This window comes from Crocodylus porosus, unplaced genomic scaffold (genome assembly GCF_001723895.1).
Source record: "Crocodylus porosus isolate Cpor-Errol unplaced genomic scaffold, CroPor_comp1, whole genome shotgun sequence".
Taxonomy (NCBI): Eukaryota; Metazoa; Chordata; order Crocodylia; family Crocodylidae; genus Crocodylus; species Crocodylus porosus.
Genome location: NW_017728944.1, coordinates 5,090,433 through 5,108,755, shown reverse-complemented (window position 1 = coordinate 5,108,755; position 18,323 = coordinate 5,090,433). Strand labels below are relative to the sequence as shown.

Sequence of the window (18,323 nt, the reverse complement as noted above, 5' to 3'; positions counted from 1 at the left end):
GCCTGCGGCTGAACTCCATTTCCTGGCAGCCCTGACAGTGGTGGCCACTTCTGGCTGTTGCTGCCGGACCCAGCCTTGATGCTTGAGCACCATGGCCCATCTTCCCTGCACCCACTGCCCAGGGCAGGACCTGCATGGGCAGGGCATGCGGCAGGGCGGCTGGGATGGCACCATGGTCAGAAGCAAAATGGGAGGGTGGGGCTGGGGAGACCCTGGGATCTTGGGGTGGTAACAGCATGGGGCCGGGGCAGAGGCACAATCTGTTCCCTGCATGCCCCCCCCCATGAAATCCGCACTCGTCGCAAGGGTGTGGGGGCAGTGGATCACAGCTCTGCCCTGGCTCTAGCCCACGGTGTCACCACCCCAAGATCCTGGGGTCTCCCTGGCCCTGCCTGCCCATCTCACTGCCAGCCGTAGCCCCATCCCAGCCACCTGGCTGCATGCCCTGCCTATGTGGGTCCTGCCCCTGGTGGCTGGTGCGTGGGCAGCAGGGCTGGGTCTGGCAGCAGCAGCCAGGAGCCGCCGCTGCCAGGGCTGCTGGAAAATGGAGTCCACCGTGGGCCATAATTTGTCCACCTCTGGTGTAGACCAACACACCACAGAGACTTGCATGCACACACTACATAGATGCACAGAGCAAAGAACAAACCACATAGTGCAGGAACCTGCACCCCATGGACACCTACACCCCCACACACCATGCAGACTCAAATGCCATGCAGCCCCATGTGCATGTGCTCTATAGATCCATGCACCACAAACACCCCCCCACCACACACACACGCACGCACACACACACAATCCCAAGTGCCCTATAGATCTGTGCAGCTCCACCACAATTCAGCTCCAGATAAGGCCCACACCCAGTACTGCCCAAAGACCTCCTGCCCTGTCCAAGATGCAGTTGGGCACTGGCACCACCTTCCCCTTGCCTGGGGACAACAGGACCCATCTGTTACCAGTGCTGGCAGCACTTCCCCAATGCCACATATGTACGATAAATCCAGCCAGCAAGCATGTGGCTGCAGAGAGCTACATCTCTGCCCCACAGCCTCCCCTGGGGTACCCACACTAATCCCTCAATGGACCAGAGCCTGTAACCACAAGCAGATTTTGGCAGTTGATATTTTAATGTAAGACCTACAGGCATGGCTTGAGTGGCACTGTCCCCTTCGCCTCTGGGTCCTGCTGCTCTCCTGGCATTCTGGGTCACCCTTCCCACTGCACTACTTCAGTTTTCACCACTGATGCAGTTGTTGGACTTCTTGCCATTAGTTAGCTGCAATAGTGAAAACATACTGGACAGTTTCTTTGGTTTAGGTCAGTTCACTGTGGTCCCCAACCCCATCTATTTCAGCCCCTGGAGCTGTGACCCCCCAAGCTGCAGCTACTGCAGGGTTTTGTGGCAGCAGCTCTGACCCTCACAGCCCCATATGTTTCCAAGACCTTTTATTTTTCTTCTTTCCTGACTTCTCAGAGATCCATCCCTTGGTTTTGCAGCCTCAGCCTGGCAGTGTTGTGCTGGAATTAGAGTCAGACCAGCCTTGTTTTACTGGCCAAGGATTGGGAAATGAAACCCCCTAGAACAGGTCAGCCTTATAAAGACTGCCAGTGGCCTCACGTTGTACTAGCTGGGAATGTGGCAACACTGCTGGGACTGCTTGTGTTTTTAGTGGCCATCATCTTTAAATCAGGACTGTGAGGCTGGCCCCAAACTCTGCCCATAGACATGTACAAATACCTGGGAGAGTCTCAGAGGTTTGGAGCACAGGTGGTCAGCAGCTTTGATAACCAAGCCGCTCATTTAGGGCCTAAATCTTCGTTCAGGTTCCTGCTTTTAAAGCTTCTCACTGTGGAAAATTGGGCCAGCCTGTTCCGTGTCCCTGGTCATGGTGATATTTCTGCTTTCGAGAAGTTAGTTGCTATGGTGACTGCCTTTATATAAAAATACTTAAGGTAGAGGGACCATACAAAGACATGCAGAGAGGCCTAAGGAATCTACAGGAAACAAGCAGCAGCAACAAAACACGCTACCAGCTTGGTGTGACACCCAAGTCACTCACTGACCTCAGTGGTACCGGGGCCATGTTTCCACCATCCAGCTGACCTCAGAACAGCACAGCCCTCCTACAGATCCAGGGGGAGAGCTGATGCTCTGCTCTGCTCCCTGCTCCAGAGGGGGATTGCAACAAGTCCTGAGCAAACACCCCTCCCTCCCCCAAATCCAGCTGGGAAGCATTTGGAGCTACTCTAGGGCCAAGGGGCAACAAACTCCACCCCCAGCCCAACAGCTGTCTGCAGGAACAGGCTGTGGCGCCTGATGCCTTGCACTGCCCTGTCACCCGCCCCTGCCCATTGACAGGGCCCAGCAGCAGAGGCTGGTCTTTGCACAAGTCTGTGCATGAGAAGAAAGCCAAAGCAAGGCCAGGGGGTGGCCTCGTAGGCAGCGGGGGTTGGGGGCTGCCCCTGGGTAGGAGAGTTAAGGCTGGCAGTTTGTGTGGAGGACCCAGGCCCCTCCTTGGGGTCCCATCCCCTCTCAGAGCATTTCTAACAGCTGGAAGGGAGGGCAGGGGGATTCATGCTAAACCAGCCTTGCCCATCGGACCAGCCTGGCGTCTCCTGCCTGCTGCCCAGGCTGCACCTTGGGGCTGGGCATTGCACTCCACTCCCCAGACCAAGGAAGGTCGCTTCCCAGGGGCCAGCTGTGGGGTGGGGGAGCCTGGTACTTTGCAAAGCAGCAGGGGACCAGCTCCGCCTCTACCAAAGGAGCCATGCAGTGGCAAGGAGCATCTGATCTCTTTGGTGGTTGGGGGTCTGGCTCAGACCCCAGCAGGTTGCAAAGCAGGGGCAGGCATATGCAAAGTTCCCAGAAGGGAAGGCCTCAAGTAGGCACGGGCAGCCTGATCTCTGGCTGTGGAACTACACCGGGAGGCTACAAGGTCTCCCAGAGGAAGGCAGGCTCCTTGCCCAGGCTGGGAGGGAGGGGAAAACGAACCCCTGACTGCTCTTCCCCACAACCTCCCATGCTGTTCCTTTAACCTCTTCCCCAAGCCCTCTTCTCTGCTAGCCCTGCAGTGGCTGCAGCAAGGCCCCAGCCCTACCCTGGGGGCAGCACTGACTAGGCACATGAAGATCTGTGCTTGCCTGAGCCAGCAGAGGGGAGCAGGGCTAGCTTTCCTGTCAGCCTCGTCCCTCCCTACCCAGCACTCAGGCATGGGAGGGAGCAGGTATTTGAGCTCAGCAGAGCACAGGAGAAAAGGCTGGAATGGATTAGTCTCTTCCCAGGGCAGAGGCACTTACCCCTGGCAGCACTGCCCCCACTTCCAAGAGCCCAGAGGGGGCTCAGTACACTGCCCACATTACAGAGAGGTAAAGTGATTTGCCAGAGGCTAAACATGGAGCCTCTGCCCCTGACAGCTGTAGGACATAGAGCTGCCCACTGGGGAGTCAGTGCCTGCTTATCCCTCCCCCTGGTTTGCAGCCACCACAGCCAGTAGAAGAGCCACACTGCACAAACCCCAGCTTCCCACACCCCCCGCTTGCCACCACAGTGGCTACATTCATTGTGTTGCTTTGAATAGAAAACGTCCCTTGTAGTACTCCAGTCCGTGGGAGCAGCCTGCCGCCCCTGCCAGGGACCAGCATGGGCACAGGCGCGAGACAGACAGAGGACCACATCTGGCTCGTACAAGAGACAGGTGACCACAGGCAGGTGAAGCTTCAAGTGGGTCAGGCCACACAGCCACTCCAACCCCACCCTCCTCCCGCCCCCAAGGTCTGTCTGCTTCATCTGCCGCTAGCGTCCACACCGGCCCCCCTCAGCTCGCCGGGCACACAGGGCCCTCCCAAAGGGGCTGAACGGGTACATTCCTTCGTGAGAGTACAGTGAGGGGTGCAAGTCAGTGCCATGAGGGTGGAAGCTACATTCAGGCATGGACGGGCAGCTGGTCCCTTGTTCAGGACAGAAAGCTCGAGACCGAGACGAGGAGAGCATGTGCATGGCTGGCCATGGGTGGGAGGGGGCTGAGCAGTGTTTATCCAGGCAGGGGTCCCCATGGGGCAAGGCCACGCGCCCACTCCCCGCTCACTTGCCGTGTGGGCAGCCTCGGGCACACTCCTCTGGTGGCCCAGCGGCAACGGGGTGCAGTGGAAGACTTGCGCTGATCGTTGGCTTGTTTAATCGCATCACTGTTTTGGTGCCTGGTTTGTTTTGTAAGCTCTCCTGCCCCCTTCACGAGTGCGAGGCCGGGCAGACAGAGCCGCTCGCTTGCTGCAGAGGTGGGCAGCTGCGCTAGGCCCCTCCTGACCTGGAACATAGAAGTGGGGTGTGCTTTAGTGCCAGCAGTGTGCAGATGGTGATGCAGATGAGTGGAGACACATGTGTGCGATGCCCCAGTGGTTTTAAAAGAGCCAGTATACGAGGCCGTCACCCCATGATGCTCACATACCACTTGGTGGTTCTGAGTCTGCCCTTCCCAATCCAATGTAATTCAGGCCCTTGGAGCAGGGACCTATACCCCCAAGCCCAGGGTGGTGTCAGGGATCCTCCCTCCTCACCCCCATTCGTATTGGCTCAAAACACTGACCCAGAACTTCAAGGCCTCCATATTTCCCCATATTGGTTTCAGTGCCCCTCTCTAGGCACAAAGCACCAACTGGTAGGCTGAGGACCCAGGTGTGAAATGAATCAGCATGGCCTGCACTGCTGCCCCATAGTGAGCATGGTGCAGGCCCCAGCCCTGCCTGTGTCTACACTGTTCCCTGTATTGTGCTGGGGGGGCGGGGATGTCTCAGGCCTCTGTGCCCCTGCTGTGCTAGGATCCCAACTGCAACAGGGTAAATGACCCCCTGGAAGCTCATGCCCAACACATGGGGCTGATCCAAGGAGTCTCTCATGTGCCGCTGGAGCCATCTCCTGGGATCTGGCCACAGAGCCCAAACTACCAGGCTTAGGTTGCAGGGGCCAGTGAGTGCATGCACGGCAGGAAGCAAGCTGAAATATGGGGACTTTATTATTTGGGGTGATGCAATAACTGGTGCCAAGGTGAGTCAGCACAGTCACGCCAGTCTGGTGCCTCCAGGACAGGCCAAGGGACCCCTAAGTGCCTAGTAACCTGAACAACAGTAGCCATCAGGAGGTCTCCTCGCACCTGGACTAGCACAGGACTTTGGGTTAGGGACCCTGCTTCACCCCCACCTCTGACTCCAGGGCACCCCCTTAAAGGAGCTGATGGGATATGGGGCTCTGGCCTTAGCAGCAAGCTGGCTCTTTTACACATCCTGAGGATGGAGAGCAAGGTGGGTGCAGGGGCCAGAGATGGGTGCAGCACACAGGGGACACACATAGGCAGGGAGAGACTTATGACCATGACACACAGGAAATGGGTGGGAGGATCACCGCTGCGTGTGAGGGGAGGACCCAACTTCTGCTGCCAGGGCAGCCCACAAAGCAGGCAGCTCCACTTGTGAACAGGCCTGGTGGAGCCTCACTGCCCCCAGGAAGCCTGTGCAGAGGAGACTGCAACTCCAACCCCTCCAGTGAGCGCCCAGGCCAGCTACCCAGGGCCCGTATTTCAGGTGAACTCATGGCCAGCTACTCGTGGGTGCATCGTGCCCATGTCAACACCCCAGCACAGCTGGGATCGGAGTGAGGTCCTTGAAGAAGGCAGCATTCGGGGGTCTTGACTAGGGACTGGAGGGATCAGTGTCCTGACCCCTTGAGACTGACCCTACTGCTGCCTGTCTCTCAGGCATGGTCCAGCCTGCTCTTTCCTTGCCTTAACCCAGGGGTGCTCAAGTCCCCCACTTAAAGAACCAGGGCAGTGGGCACGATCTAACATGCATGGGGCTGGCGTCCCAATCCAGTGCACATAAGGTCAGGGCAGGCCTGATCCAACACGTGCGGAGCCAGAAGTGGGCCAGTAAACCCAATCCAGAATGTGTGGGGCCAGGGCCCGATCCTGCACATGGGTTCAAGGCATGGGCACTCAAGGGTAGGGCCCAGTCTGGTGTGCACTGGACCCAGCCCACAGACCAATGCTACACCACTCCTCCAGCCTGCGGGGCCAAGAAGTTGGGCACCACTGCCTTAAGCCTGTGCTCTCAAGGCACCAAGCAGGTGGAGGGGATCTGCCTGTCAGGACACCTGGGAGAGCCCTGAAATATCTGTTCAAGCCTAAGGGAGGGGGCAGGCAGCAGGGGGCAATGCCTCGAGGCTGGTGCTATAGCTGAGGTGGATCGATGGGGTCACTGGTAGCAGCCTGTGCCATGCATGACCCTGCCAAGGTGCCTCAAGGCTGGCCAGGAACAGCTTCCAGCAAGGATCTGGCAGCAGAGTCTGGGCCAGCAGTGATGATGAGGAAGATGGTGACAGCAGCGGTGGGATGAGATGTGATGTGATGGGTGGGGTAGCAGTGGGTGGCAAATGGATGAGAGGTAGCTACACCACCCCCTGCTGAGCCGGGTTGTACCTTCCTCTCCGGATGTTCCTTTGGGAGGCGAGGAAAGAACAGGAGGAAGGGAGAGGGGGGAGGAGAGAAAAAGAGAAAGAAGGATGAGGGGGTTAGTGATTGCCTCTAGGGCCAGCCCAGCTGCTCTTGCCCTAGCTTGGTCCAACATCCCTGGGGATGCTAGGCATCACTGTATGGGCAGCACTGCCCTCCATGGCTAATGCCCCTCTCCCACCATAAACAGGGTATGGATGACCCCACTGCCATTACTAGGCAGGGCCACTGGGCACCTTGGGACCCAGACTTGGGCAAGGAGCAGCAAACCAGCTTGGCCCTGAGTGCCAATGAAAGATTCCCTCTATGGACAGCTGGTCCCAGGTGAGGCCAAGGAACTGGCTCCAGGTCAGTGGGTCCAGCAGCAGAAATCTCCACCAAGTCCAGGGGGGCTGCTCACGGGCCACGCAGCTTTGGTGTGGCCTTTGCCAGGCTGGGAGCAATAGGTATCACCCATTCTGGATGGGCTCACAGGTACCAGCTGGACCCTGAAGGCCAGGCAGCAGGCACCCCTGTGGAAAGGAGCAACAGCCTTTACTCAGGGCAGGAGGTGCCTTGCTGAAGCCACTCTCCAAGGACACAGCTCACTTGCCCGGGCTCAAGTGCCTTTCCGTGGGTCCTGGGCACCTTCTTAAATTCCATGCTAGCCCAGCCCTGTGCAACTAGCCAGGTGCCCCGGGCTGGCAGGAGGCAGAGATCAGAGTTATACTGGCTCACCTGGTCCCAACATTGCAAGTCAGGCAAGAAAGGGAGAGTTTGGACAAAGCCCAGCCCTGGGGGGAACATCTGCCTCCTGTCACTAGCTGCAGAGCCTCAGCGCACAGGCCCCAAAAGCAGCAGGGCTGAAACAACTGGCCACATGCAGCATGACAAGCAGCAAGCAAGGGGCAGCTAAATACCAGTGACAACTGGAGGGAGAGGCTATAGCTGCCACCAGGCAGGGCACAGGGGACCAGCAAGCCCTGCAGGCCCAGCCAGGGGACAGGAGTACCCCAGGGAGGCTTTGTAGCTGGTTCTCATGACCCGGCTAGAAAGAGCCAATCAACCAGAGCTGGCTGGAGTGAGAGCTCACTCCATGGGCTCCTACTTGCAAAAGGCCTCAGGACCCTTGGCCCAAAGCACCCTGGCATTTAGTCCTGCCAGGTCTCGTGGCCTGTTCCAGACACCCAGCACATGCGAGTAAGGGCACAGGCCCACATTCCCCTCCACACAGGAGGGCATTTTTTTGGGCATGCCAAGCAATATGTGCAGTCGCCACACAGCAGGGCTCACCCCATACACATAACCCCTTGCATGCAGCCCCCAACAGCTTCCCACTTCAGTCCCCACAAGACAGCTCTGGACTCCCCTGGAAATCCCACAGGCTGACAACATGTCCCAGAATCTCCCTGCCCCCATCAAGATATTTCTTCATCTCTTCCCTCCAGCAGCCTGGCTGGAGTCATGCACTTTGCCCTCCAGCCTCCTCTCCTCCCCTGCATGTTCAGGTCAGGTCTCAGCCTCTGGTTGACCCAGGACTGACCAAGGGGTGGGGCTGCTTAAACATCACCCCCTGCCCACAGCTGACCGCTACTGGCCTCTTAGCAATGGATCTGGGCACCCCAGAGTCTGCTGAGAGTCTCAAAGCCATGCAAAGGTTCCCATTGTCTAGGAAATGCTCCCTCTTGGGGTTGCCTGTGACTGCAGCGGCTGGCAACATGGTACAGTAACACTCCTGAGCTGGAGGGGAGAAGGCAATCAGGAAGAGAGAGGCATGCAGTGTTTACTTACTTAAATCCCCAGCCAGTCCCCCCTAGGACAATGGCAGCCACCAGCACAGCCCCAGCGATGGAGCCAATAATGATATTGGTGCCACTGGGACCTGTGACAAAGGGGACAGGGAGGGGAGCACAGGGACATGTCAGTCATGGAACACAGACATCCACCTACCAGCAGTGCTTAGTGAGGGCACCAAGGCAGACCAAGTACCTACAGCCTCCCCACACAGTGCCTTTATTGCAGTCTCCTGGCCCCCTCCCCAGAGACATGCTGGGCACTGGGTTTGGGCCTGGCTTGGCTCTAGGAAGAGAAGTCATGTGGTGTCTGCTACAGGGGAGCCCACCCGCCAGCACCACTCTAGTGGAAGCCAGCCCAGCCCTTAAGGGGCTTCTCTGAGCTCCCACAGCTCCCACGAGCTCCGACTGTGAGGCAAGGGAGTGGCAGGGCCTCACCCAGACCCCCGGGCTCAGCACACACCCCGACAGACTCCTGCCACCCCATGTGCTGTCAAGGCACCACAGTCCTTAGGCCATGTATCAGCATACCCTGGAGAGGACCTGAGCAGAGACCATTGCTTTTCTGGGGCCTGCAGCTGGCAGTGCCATGGGGGGATTCCCAGGCAGAAGAAAGCTGTTGGCTGGGAGAGTCAAGAAAGGGGTGGGGGTGTGTAAGCAAGGCTGTGCAACTTGTTGGAGGGGTCAGGTCCCACATGGAGGAGCATGACTAGTGCAGTTCCCAGGTAGATGCCCCTGAGTAGGGTCCCAGAGGGGAGAGTACAGGGGTAGGGGTGGGGCTCCCCAGTGATGAGGCTCCTTGTGTCAGGTATCCCATGTGTCAGAAGAGGGAGTGGTTTCTCTCAGGATGCTTGAGGCCATGCCTCTGGGTAGGGCATGGCATCTGCAAGGGGCTCACAGCCATTGCTAACTGCCCCAGGGACCTCCTGGCAAAGGAGTACCCCTCCTCTCCCCAACTCCTACTGGCTCATACGGACCCTTGTACTTCTCCATTTCGCCTGTGGGCTTGGGTTCCGGGATGGGGTTGTAGACACTGCAGTCCTTGCCCGTCCAGTCAGCATGGCAGATGCATTTGCCCTCATTACTGCAGACCTGTGGCAGGAGAATGGGAGGCGGGTGAGTGCCATGGGGCAGTAAGCCCAACCCTGAGCTAGGGCAGCACGGCTTCAGGTACTAAGCTCTCCACAGCTGTGGAGCACCTGGGCCATGAGGGACCACGGAATTGGCTCCACCACCCCAGCAAAGAGCACACACTCTCCTGGGTCAAAGCTGTACAGCAAGACCTGGCCAGAGCAGCAACAGCCATGGCCTCATCCATGTAGACTCTGCAGTGTCCCATGGCAAAACACACCTTAAACTCCCATTCCCCATCCACCACCATGGGGGCAGCCAGAAATAGGTGCGACAGAAACAAGGTATTCATAGCTTTTGAGCAGTTCCCACCCACCCCACTGACCTAGCCTGAGAGCATCCCCACCAGGCAGGATGGTATATTGGCCTTGACACCTGGGGAAGCAGGGATGGGCAGTCCCCAAGCTGGGGAGGAGTATGTGAATGCACTCCCATGCTGTGCGAATTAGGAAGAACCCCTCCCTGCATTCTGCTGCAGCCGCAGCAAGGACTCACCCCATGATCAAAGCAGATCTTCCCATCCCAGCTGCCCGGGCAGGAGCTGAAGTCAAAGGCTGACACTGGAAGGCATTTATGGTCAAGACACAACATGCTGGGGCCGCAGGGTGTGCCGTCCTCCACATAGCTCATGTCAGAGCCGTCCACCAGCTGAACGTGCCCACCCCTGGATATTGACAATGAGGAAAGGGAGTAGATGAATCAAAGAAAGAAAGTGTTCACAGGACAAGGCAGATGGAGGAACAGAAGCAGCTGTCACCGCTCATTCCATGGGGCCCCCAAGGTTGCTCCTGTGGTGGAGGCTCAGTAGTAACAGCCTGGGGCCTCATCTTTGCCAAGGGAGACTCCTTGCTGGCAGTGTGGTGAGCTCCCCTGGCTCAGGGGTTCTCCTCTGTGGATCAGAGCATCTGTTGCACAACTTGGCTCTGATGTGCTGGAGAGATGCTGCCACCCACAACAGTGCATGACTTGCTGCAGCATGGTGCGGTCACCAGCAAAGCCAGCACCTGGCATGACTTCCTACACAAAAGTGAACAGGGCCAGGGTCCAGAACTCTCCCTGGCTGCACCCCTGAGGGAAAAAAGGGGGGTAGGCCAGCTGGAAGAGGGCTGCTCTTCTAATGAAGGCAGGCAGGCAGGGCAAGCTGCCTGGCCTAGGACTCAGACCAATGCCAGAAATTGTGGAGGGAGTTTGGAATAGGGAGCATTATATTCTGCACATCTGGACTCCCCCACACTGTTTATAAACATTTTTGACTGAGAGGTTTCTCTGCTAAGTCAGTGGCCCTTGGGTCTGATCACAACAGACTGGTGCTCATCCAGGAGATGGTGACTGGGCCAGGCTGTGATTCCCAGTGCCTTGTAGGGAAACATCAGGCCCCAGGGCCAGGCTACAGTGGTAGCTGCTCCTTCGGTCAGCTGCTCCACTAGCTGCCTCCTGGAATGTGCTGCCTTTGGTGTGTCCCAACCACGCTCCCAGGGCCACTCACTGCCACCCAGTGTTCAGTATTTCCCAGGAGTCCCTGCTCCCAGACAGTGCTGGCAGCTCTGGGATAGGCTGTCCCGGAGCCCCAGCCTGCCCTGGGGTGACGGTGTGAATTAAGACTTCATAGGACTATGAGCTGGGAAGAGTGATGGAGACAGCCCCACCATGGCTGGACCAGCAGAAGGGGTTCACTACTGAGACCACCCACCTGCCTGGCCAAGAGATGCTTGGTGAGTGATTCCCCACTCCCTGGCCTCAGCCCCACTCTTCAACAAGGTCCCTCCTTGACCTGGTGAGCTCTCCAAGACCAGGAGAGCAGGCTGAGACTCCCAGCTCAGCCACGCACTGAGTAGGCTCAAGAGCTAACCCAGACCTCCTCCACTGACCCCAGAGTGAGAAGAACTTGGCCTGGCCCAGCTGCTGAGTACCCCTTGCCCAACACACCTGCAGTCGATGTATCTGTTCTGGTGGTAGAAGGTCATGGTGGTAATATCCCCACTGAGCTCGCCCAGGCGGGGTGTGCCCGTGATGTTGGCGCATAGAAGGTATCCGCACAGAACGTCCCTGTGAGGCGGAGACAAAGCAGAGCATCTGACCTGCCTGTGGCTGGGAACCCCGTCACTGCCCATACGTGCAGGCCCGGGAGGGGTAGGGGCTGACACACAGCCAAGCTACCAAGATCACTGTCCCCAGCCATGCAGCCACACCTTGGCCATGCCCTGCTCCCCAGGGCAGGAGCTGGCACTCCAACATCCAGGGGGCTGGGTTTAGTTGCACAGAGAGGGAACAGCAAAGGGGGCAGCACTGCCCACTGACCCAAAGGGAGAAGTGGCAACTACTAGGCAGAGGACTTGAGGAAGGGGGTGGAGGTGGCTGGGCAGAGAGGAGATGGGGGATGGCTGCAGTAGGATCCCCTGGCAGGGGTGAAAGTTGCAGGGGTGCTGGGGCTGCTTGCAGCGCTGCTGCTGGCATGGACAGGGATGCTACAGTGCCTGCCCTACTGATCAGCACACCCTAGGAGGGGCAGCCTCTGCTCCAGCACATGTGGCTCACTTACTGCTTGTTGCACTGCATCCAACCCTGGCCACTGCGCCCACAGTTCCCCCTCTCAGTCCCTTCCACATTCAGCTTCTCGTAGCAAAACCTGTCAGCTGCAGCTGGGAGCAGAAGAGAGCAGGCATCACTCCTAAGCCTGGCTGCTGCCCACATCCCAGCTGCAAAGGATCCTGGCAAGGGGGAAGCCACAGCTGGGCAGCAGGTGGCACTGGTGCAAAGCGAGTGTGTCCTGGCACATCTCACTGGGGCACCTCCCCAGCAGTTCACAAGCCCAGAAGCACATGGGAGGTATGTGTCAGGTTAGCATGGGATAGGCGTGTAGGGGGCTCTTCCCATCAGGCAAGCACTGCCATAATCTATGCACAGGGCAGATGGTGCTAGCCCTTATGATGGGGACACTGAGGCACTGAGAGGCAGGCGCCTTGTCTCAGGTCAATGACAGAGCCAGGATACAAGCTGGCTCCTGGGAGTGCTCTGGGCTCCTTCCCCTGGGCCATGGGTGACAGCCTACCGCATGGTACAGACCACGCACGCCAGTCACATGGACAGCAGCAAACAGACCACTCCTTGTGTCTGCAATCACTGGATTTGCTGAGGGGAGAAATGAGAGAAGCAAGGTGGTTTGGGTGGTAGCTTTTTCTGGACCAGCTGTACAGTTGGGAGTGATATTAGACAAACCTTTGGGCTTCCTCAGGGCTGGGTCTTCCTCAGTTGTCCAATAAAAGCTATCAGCAGCCCACCCCACCCAACTTCTTGCATACTTCCTGGACCATGACAGCAACAACACTGCAGCCCTTTATACCATAATTGGGATGAAGTGAAGGAGCCCCTATAGCAGAGCTTGGTCCAAAAGCTAAGGCAGCCAGAGATGCTGCTTTCACAACAAATCCAATTCCTCATGCAGAAACCTGCTCTTCCAACAAGGGGGGGGATGGTAAAACAGCAAGAGCAGCTGGAGACAACCCCTAGTGCCAAGTGAGATGAACACAATGCAAATGGCTGGTCCAGAACTCAAAGGGGCACAGGCAGGCAGGCCAGTCCTGGCTCGTTCAACAAGCCCAGAGGTGTCAGCTGAGAGATTCCACTGGAGTGACACCGGTATCAGCCTCAGTGGGAAAGAGAACCAGACCCATAAGCTGATGGCCTGGCCTGCTGATTTTACATAGCCAGACCCTCACCCTCACTTATATACCAGGGGACAGTAATGTGGCCAGGTTCTCTGCTGCCCTCTCCTCTGTGCTATTGCTTGCATGATCACGAGTGCAGGACACTTGTTCCACTGGGGGGTATGCTGGCCCTCCTCTGCACTGGAGCAAGCACCTGCACAAGTGGGGAAAGCAATGGGATCCAGGATGTGTGGTCCAGCAAAGCCCTTCAGGCCATGGGCCCCCATGGCTCCAGGGAAGGTGCCACCACGTGATTGCCAAGGAGCTGGAGCATCACTGGAACCAGATGGCTTTTTACATGGTTTTGCTTGAGAATAACATGGAAAGACTAGGCCCAATTCTGACCTCGCCAACAGGAGCCTGGCGGGGGGGGACTCTGCTGGAGACAGGCCTGCATCCACCATGCAGAGAGAAGGGCAGGCAGAGATGGACAGAGGCACAGAGGGGGAGAGCTGTCCATCTGTTCATTGACTCAGCACTGGAGGTCTCTCCTATGATTAACTTCTGTGGGAGGTAGGAAACAGTGATCCTGGCCCAGGCAGGAGCCATGGATCTCAGGCCGTGTATCACAGATGGATCTGCACCCACACACCTGCTCTCAGGGCGCACCTGCTGCCTCAGTGGCAGGGACCAGTTTATGTGGCCTCTATTGGCTCTGGGTTCCTCCAGGACCCACCCTCCAGTGCTCTTCTGCCCTTCCTTGCCCCACTGCTGTCCTGAGCTGCCCCCAGCCAGCTCTGTGCTACACTCCCAGCTCAAGGCATGCTCACAGGCCAGGAAGGTCAAGAAGCACTTACCGCGTCCCCACAGTGCATTGCACTGCCTGTCCCGGGTTTTACACCTGCCGCCATAGCACCGGCCCTGAAGAGCAAAGAGGCCCAGGTTTCATAAAGAGGCACATGCAGGAGTCTGTGTGCTCACAAGCGCAGCTCACAACATGTGATGGGGACCACAGTGATACTGCGTGAGGCCATCAGTGCCTTCTTGCCCGTGTATACTGGGGACAGGCATCTATCTGGGCTGCACAGGGGACTGACTCCAAATGTGCAGTTGATGGAGAACGTGTACATGAGTGCAAGTAGTACAAACCTGAGTGTGTAACTCATCCCTCAGAAGGAGTGTGCATGCTTCTGAGTGAACCTAAGCATGTAAGTCAGCCCCTTGCAGAAAGCATATCCACACCTGCAAGCCTGTGAGAATGAGTCAGTTCCACAAGGGAGCATATATACATGCTCGCAGACCTGACTGTGAGGCCCAGCCCCTCATGGCAAGTTGAAATGTCTAAGTCAGCCCTGTGGGGATCATGCATGCATGCAACCCATGTGTGAATCAGCCCCCAGGAGCACATGTGCCCATACTGTGCAAGGACAGCCCTCACCTGCTCATTCTCACACAAGTAGCCATCCAGCTTATGAAGATTGGGTGGGCACTGCACAGAGAGAGAGAGAGAGAGAGAGAGAGGGACTGTAGACAGGACTTGCCTCCACACAGCTCAGCTACTACAACCGTCCTAGTTTACAGCCCCAGTTACCTGAGTCCAGGGACTGCCCTCGAGTGCCACTGGTCCTCCTCTATCCTAACCTGAAGCCCCCACAGTCTTAGTCCTGCTCAGCCCTGCCTGGCTCATCTCCTCCAGTCCCCCAGATTGCAGTGCCCTGGCATCCACCAGCAGCACAAACACAGGGGGCTAAGGGTGTCGAATGAATTCCTGTACAGTATGTGTTCATAATACTTCCATTCCCCAGGAGCCCAGTGAGCACCGCCAAGCTGTCAGCTCCCAGTGAGTACCACCAAGCTGTCAGCTCCCAGTGAGTACCACCAAGCTGTCAGCTCCTCTGGGCCCCTCCCCAGCTCCAACTCTTTCCCAAGCTCCTCTCACCTGGCTGGAGTCCCCAGTGCAGGTCTCCGCAATGTCGCACTCATTCACAGCCTCTCGGCAGGGCACACCCCGTGGCTCGTACTAAAAGGGACAGGAAGGAGCAACATGACACTTTGCAGAGGGGCAGGAAGGGGGCCCAGGGCCGCAGTGATGCTAATGCTCCTGCATGTCAGGGGCTCTAACAGAGTTGGGGGATGGGGGTTCAGCCATCCTCCCTCTCCGGTTGGTTGGGGGCCATTATTGCAGCGTGACCTCTGAGCTGGGGCATGCCGGGGTGGAAGATGCATATACACAGAGACTCTCAGGCCACATGCTATCCAGTGCTGCTTCTGACTGTGCACTTCAGGGTGCTGTCCAAGAGCTGACCTCCCCCATGCCAGAGGGGTTAGAGCAGGAAGGAGCCAACCTTTTAGTCAGATGTGCTGGCAGGTCAGCCCTGCGCCCTCCCTGAGTGCCACTCCAATCCCCTTCCTCTGCCTCATCTGTTGCTCAGCTTTCTGCTCCTTGCCTGTGCTCACTGCCTGATTTACTGCTCTACCTGCTCCTCCCGGTCCTGTCTGCCACTGTGTTCCCTACTCCCATCCCAATGTGCTGTATGACTCACATACTGGCTGCCCATGCCACATGTTGGCCACCCCTGCATTAGAGTATTACAAGGATCACCCCCAGTACAAGAAGAGGCAGGTGGGCTGGCTCCGTCCCTTGTCCTCCAGCCTGGGTTCAGCAATGCACTGAGCGATCTTCTCCACCTGAGGAAGCCCCTGGGGGTGAGGGGGAGGCGGAAGGGACTGGGTCTGTTTTTTACAGACATGGCAAATATCCTGGCGCATGAATAATTCACTCATATTCCAGCCTGCCCACTCACAGGCACTGCCTTCCTCTAGTATCTGCAGCCTGCACTACCCTCTACCAGATAAGGGCAGGGCCTGATCCCCACCTTGTCCCCCACCCACCATCTCTCACCTTGCAGCCTCTGCAGCAGAGCCCGTCACTGCACATGGCATCATGGGTCAGGGTGCACTTCTTGCAGCAGCTGCCCCCGCCCTTCGCACATTCCTGCCCAGGATAGAAGCCAACACACATGTCAGGACACCCAGGCCAAGGTTCTCTGGCTCCAACATGGGACAGGGGCAGGACAGGATAGTTCCTACCTACAGGCTAGACTGGGGGAAGAAGTCTCACCTCTAAGCAACCATGGATGCCTTCAACCCTAGCATTCGCCCAACAACCCCCACCCTCCGCAAGTGGCAAGAAACTTGCCCTGGCTTCCGAATTAGAGAATGAGACAGCTGCAGGAGCAAGAGCAACCTGAGATGGACACCTGCAGATGCTCTGAGTGTGTGTCTGTTTCCTGTGCAGCTGTGGGGTGGCCTTCAGGCACAGGGACATGGCTAAGGCCCCGGGGCCCCAAGGCCTCCGCTCCATCTCCCCAGCACCACAGCCATCACTTATCTAGTTTGGGATGGGGCAGGTGCCAGCTTCAGGCCAGGCCCCTGCCTGCCCACCCCACAACCTGCTGGCAGTGCCCCTGCTGGTCTTCCACGGGGGAGAAAGTGGCGGGGACTAGAAATAGCTCCAACTCTCCCTCCCCCTTCTATCATGCTGCTTCCTTAAAGGGTTTTTTGCCTTCATCTGAAGGAACATTTCCACTTTCAACACAAAAGGAATCCACTTGCAACACAAATTCATCCAGTGACAACATCGACCAAAAAATAAATACCAGAAAATCCAAAAAACACCTCAGATTGGACACCTAACAGTGGATGAAATTCAAATCTTGATCGCTACATTGACTGCTTCAGAGAAAGAATGAACAATGAAATGCTCAGCAACAAACACCACTATATCAACCTCTCCCTCTCAGAAAGAAGGGCCACAGAATCTCTAAGATTCAACCACCAAATAGTAACAAAACCAGCAGACCAAGGGGGAGTTATAGTTATCCTTAACCGTGAAGACTGCATAAAAGAAGCCAACAGACAACTCTCTGACACTATCTACTATACAAAACTAAAGAAAGCTCTCACTCCCCTTTTCTCCTCACAACTCAAAACCACCATCACTTCATTTCCATCGGAACTACAAGAAAAACTTGAGACCATGACCCCTCCACTACCCAATCCAGGGGCTTTTTCTCTGCTCCCTAAAATCCACAAACAAGAAAACCCCAGCAGCATGAACGACGCGTGCCTCAAGCAGCTGGGGGGGCACGGCGGTGCTGGCGGTGGCAGGAGCACAGTGGCACGAAGTGGGGAGCTCTTGTAGACGCCACCAGCGCTGTCAGCAGCAGGGAGTGGTGGTCAGCACTGACCAGGGGTTAGCGACCACCCACAGATGCTGTTGACAGCAGCCAGTGGCGATCGCTGACCGACTGCTGATGCCACTGGCAGTAGCAGGGGTGGGGGGGGCGGCAAGCAGCAACTGCCCACAGGCACATAGAGGGTGCACCGCCACACTCAGGGGGTGCACATGCACCTGCGTGCACCCCCTACATGTCGCCAATGCCCAACAGACGTTGGCGACATGGCTTGGGGTGCCCACCTGGCCTGGGGTCTGCCCAGTGTATGAGGCACAGGTGGGGATCACTACCGTGTCCCCTACATCTCTGCACCAAAGGACAGTGACAGCATCTTCACGGGGAGAACCTAGGAGTCCTGGCCCTCAACCAAACCCCCCTGAAGTTATTTCCATTTCAAACCATGTAACCCTAACGGAAGAAATGTCAGTTTTCATCAAATCCATTTTAAAACTGCTCGTCACCCAAAGACCAAGTTTTATCCAAGACACAACTGACTTCCTGCAAAAACGCAAAACACAGACCACCTTCCCAGCAATACCCTCTGAGCTGGCATGGATGTCACTAGCATATACATCAACATCCCACACCAAGATGTCATCCAAGCCTGAAACACATATCTATAAGAACAAGATTACAACTCAGAGCAGAGACCTCAGGATATCGCTGAACTCATGTACTTCATCCTCACACACAACAACTTCAGTTTCAACAACCAACACTTCAGCCAGACCATGGGCACAGCTATGGGCACTAAAACAGACCCATAATATGCCAATCTTTTTATGGCACACCTAGAAGACTTCGTCAAGAAATGCACTATCAAACCCTTACTATACCTGAGATACATAGTTTCATAGTTGGTAGGGTGGGAAGGGACCTGAGCAGATCATCAAGTCCGACCCCCTGCCGTGGGCAGGAAAGAGGACTGGTGTCAAATGACCCCAGCAAGGTGTTCATCCAGCCTCCTTTTAAAGACCCCCAGGGTAGGAGCCAGCACCACTTCTCTTGGAAGTTGGTTCCAGATCCTAGCCGCCC

General features: G+C 56.9%; 1 protein-coding gene across 3 annotated transcripts in view; it reads right to left on the bottom strand.

Annotated features, from left to right (window-relative positions):
- Positions 1-493: 493 nt before the first annotated feature.
- Positions 494-18,323, bottom strand: part of ADAM11 (ADAM metallopeptidase domain 11) — a 50,282-nt gene continuing 32,452 nt past the window's right edge. For 2 of the 3 annotated variants that reach the window (XM_019550453.1, XM_019550454.1), the window contains exons 16-25: positions 15,953-16,045; positions 14,990-15,070; positions 14,489-14,539; positions 13,908-13,971; positions 11,946-12,045; positions 11,333-11,452; positions 9,902-10,070; positions 9,253-9,367; positions 8,274-8,364; positions 4,998-6,488 (exon numbers count right to left, since the gene is read on the bottom strand). In XM_019550453.1, coding sequence (XP_019405998.1) covers positions 6,440-6,488; positions 8,274-8,364; positions 9,253-9,367; positions 9,902-10,070; positions 11,333-11,452; positions 11,946-12,045; positions 13,908-13,971; positions 14,489-14,539; positions 14,990-15,070; positions 15,953-16,045 — 933 coding nt within the window. In that variant the 3' untranslated portion in view covers positions 4,998-6,439. Of the gene's footprint in view, positions 4,308-4,997; positions 6,489-8,273; positions 8,365-9,252; positions 9,368-9,901; positions 10,071-11,332; positions 11,453-11,945; positions 12,046-13,907; positions 13,972-14,488; positions 14,540-14,989; positions 15,071-15,952; positions 16,046-18,323 lie in introns of those variants that run through there. The other variant, XM_019550455.1, reaches the window with a different exon arrangement.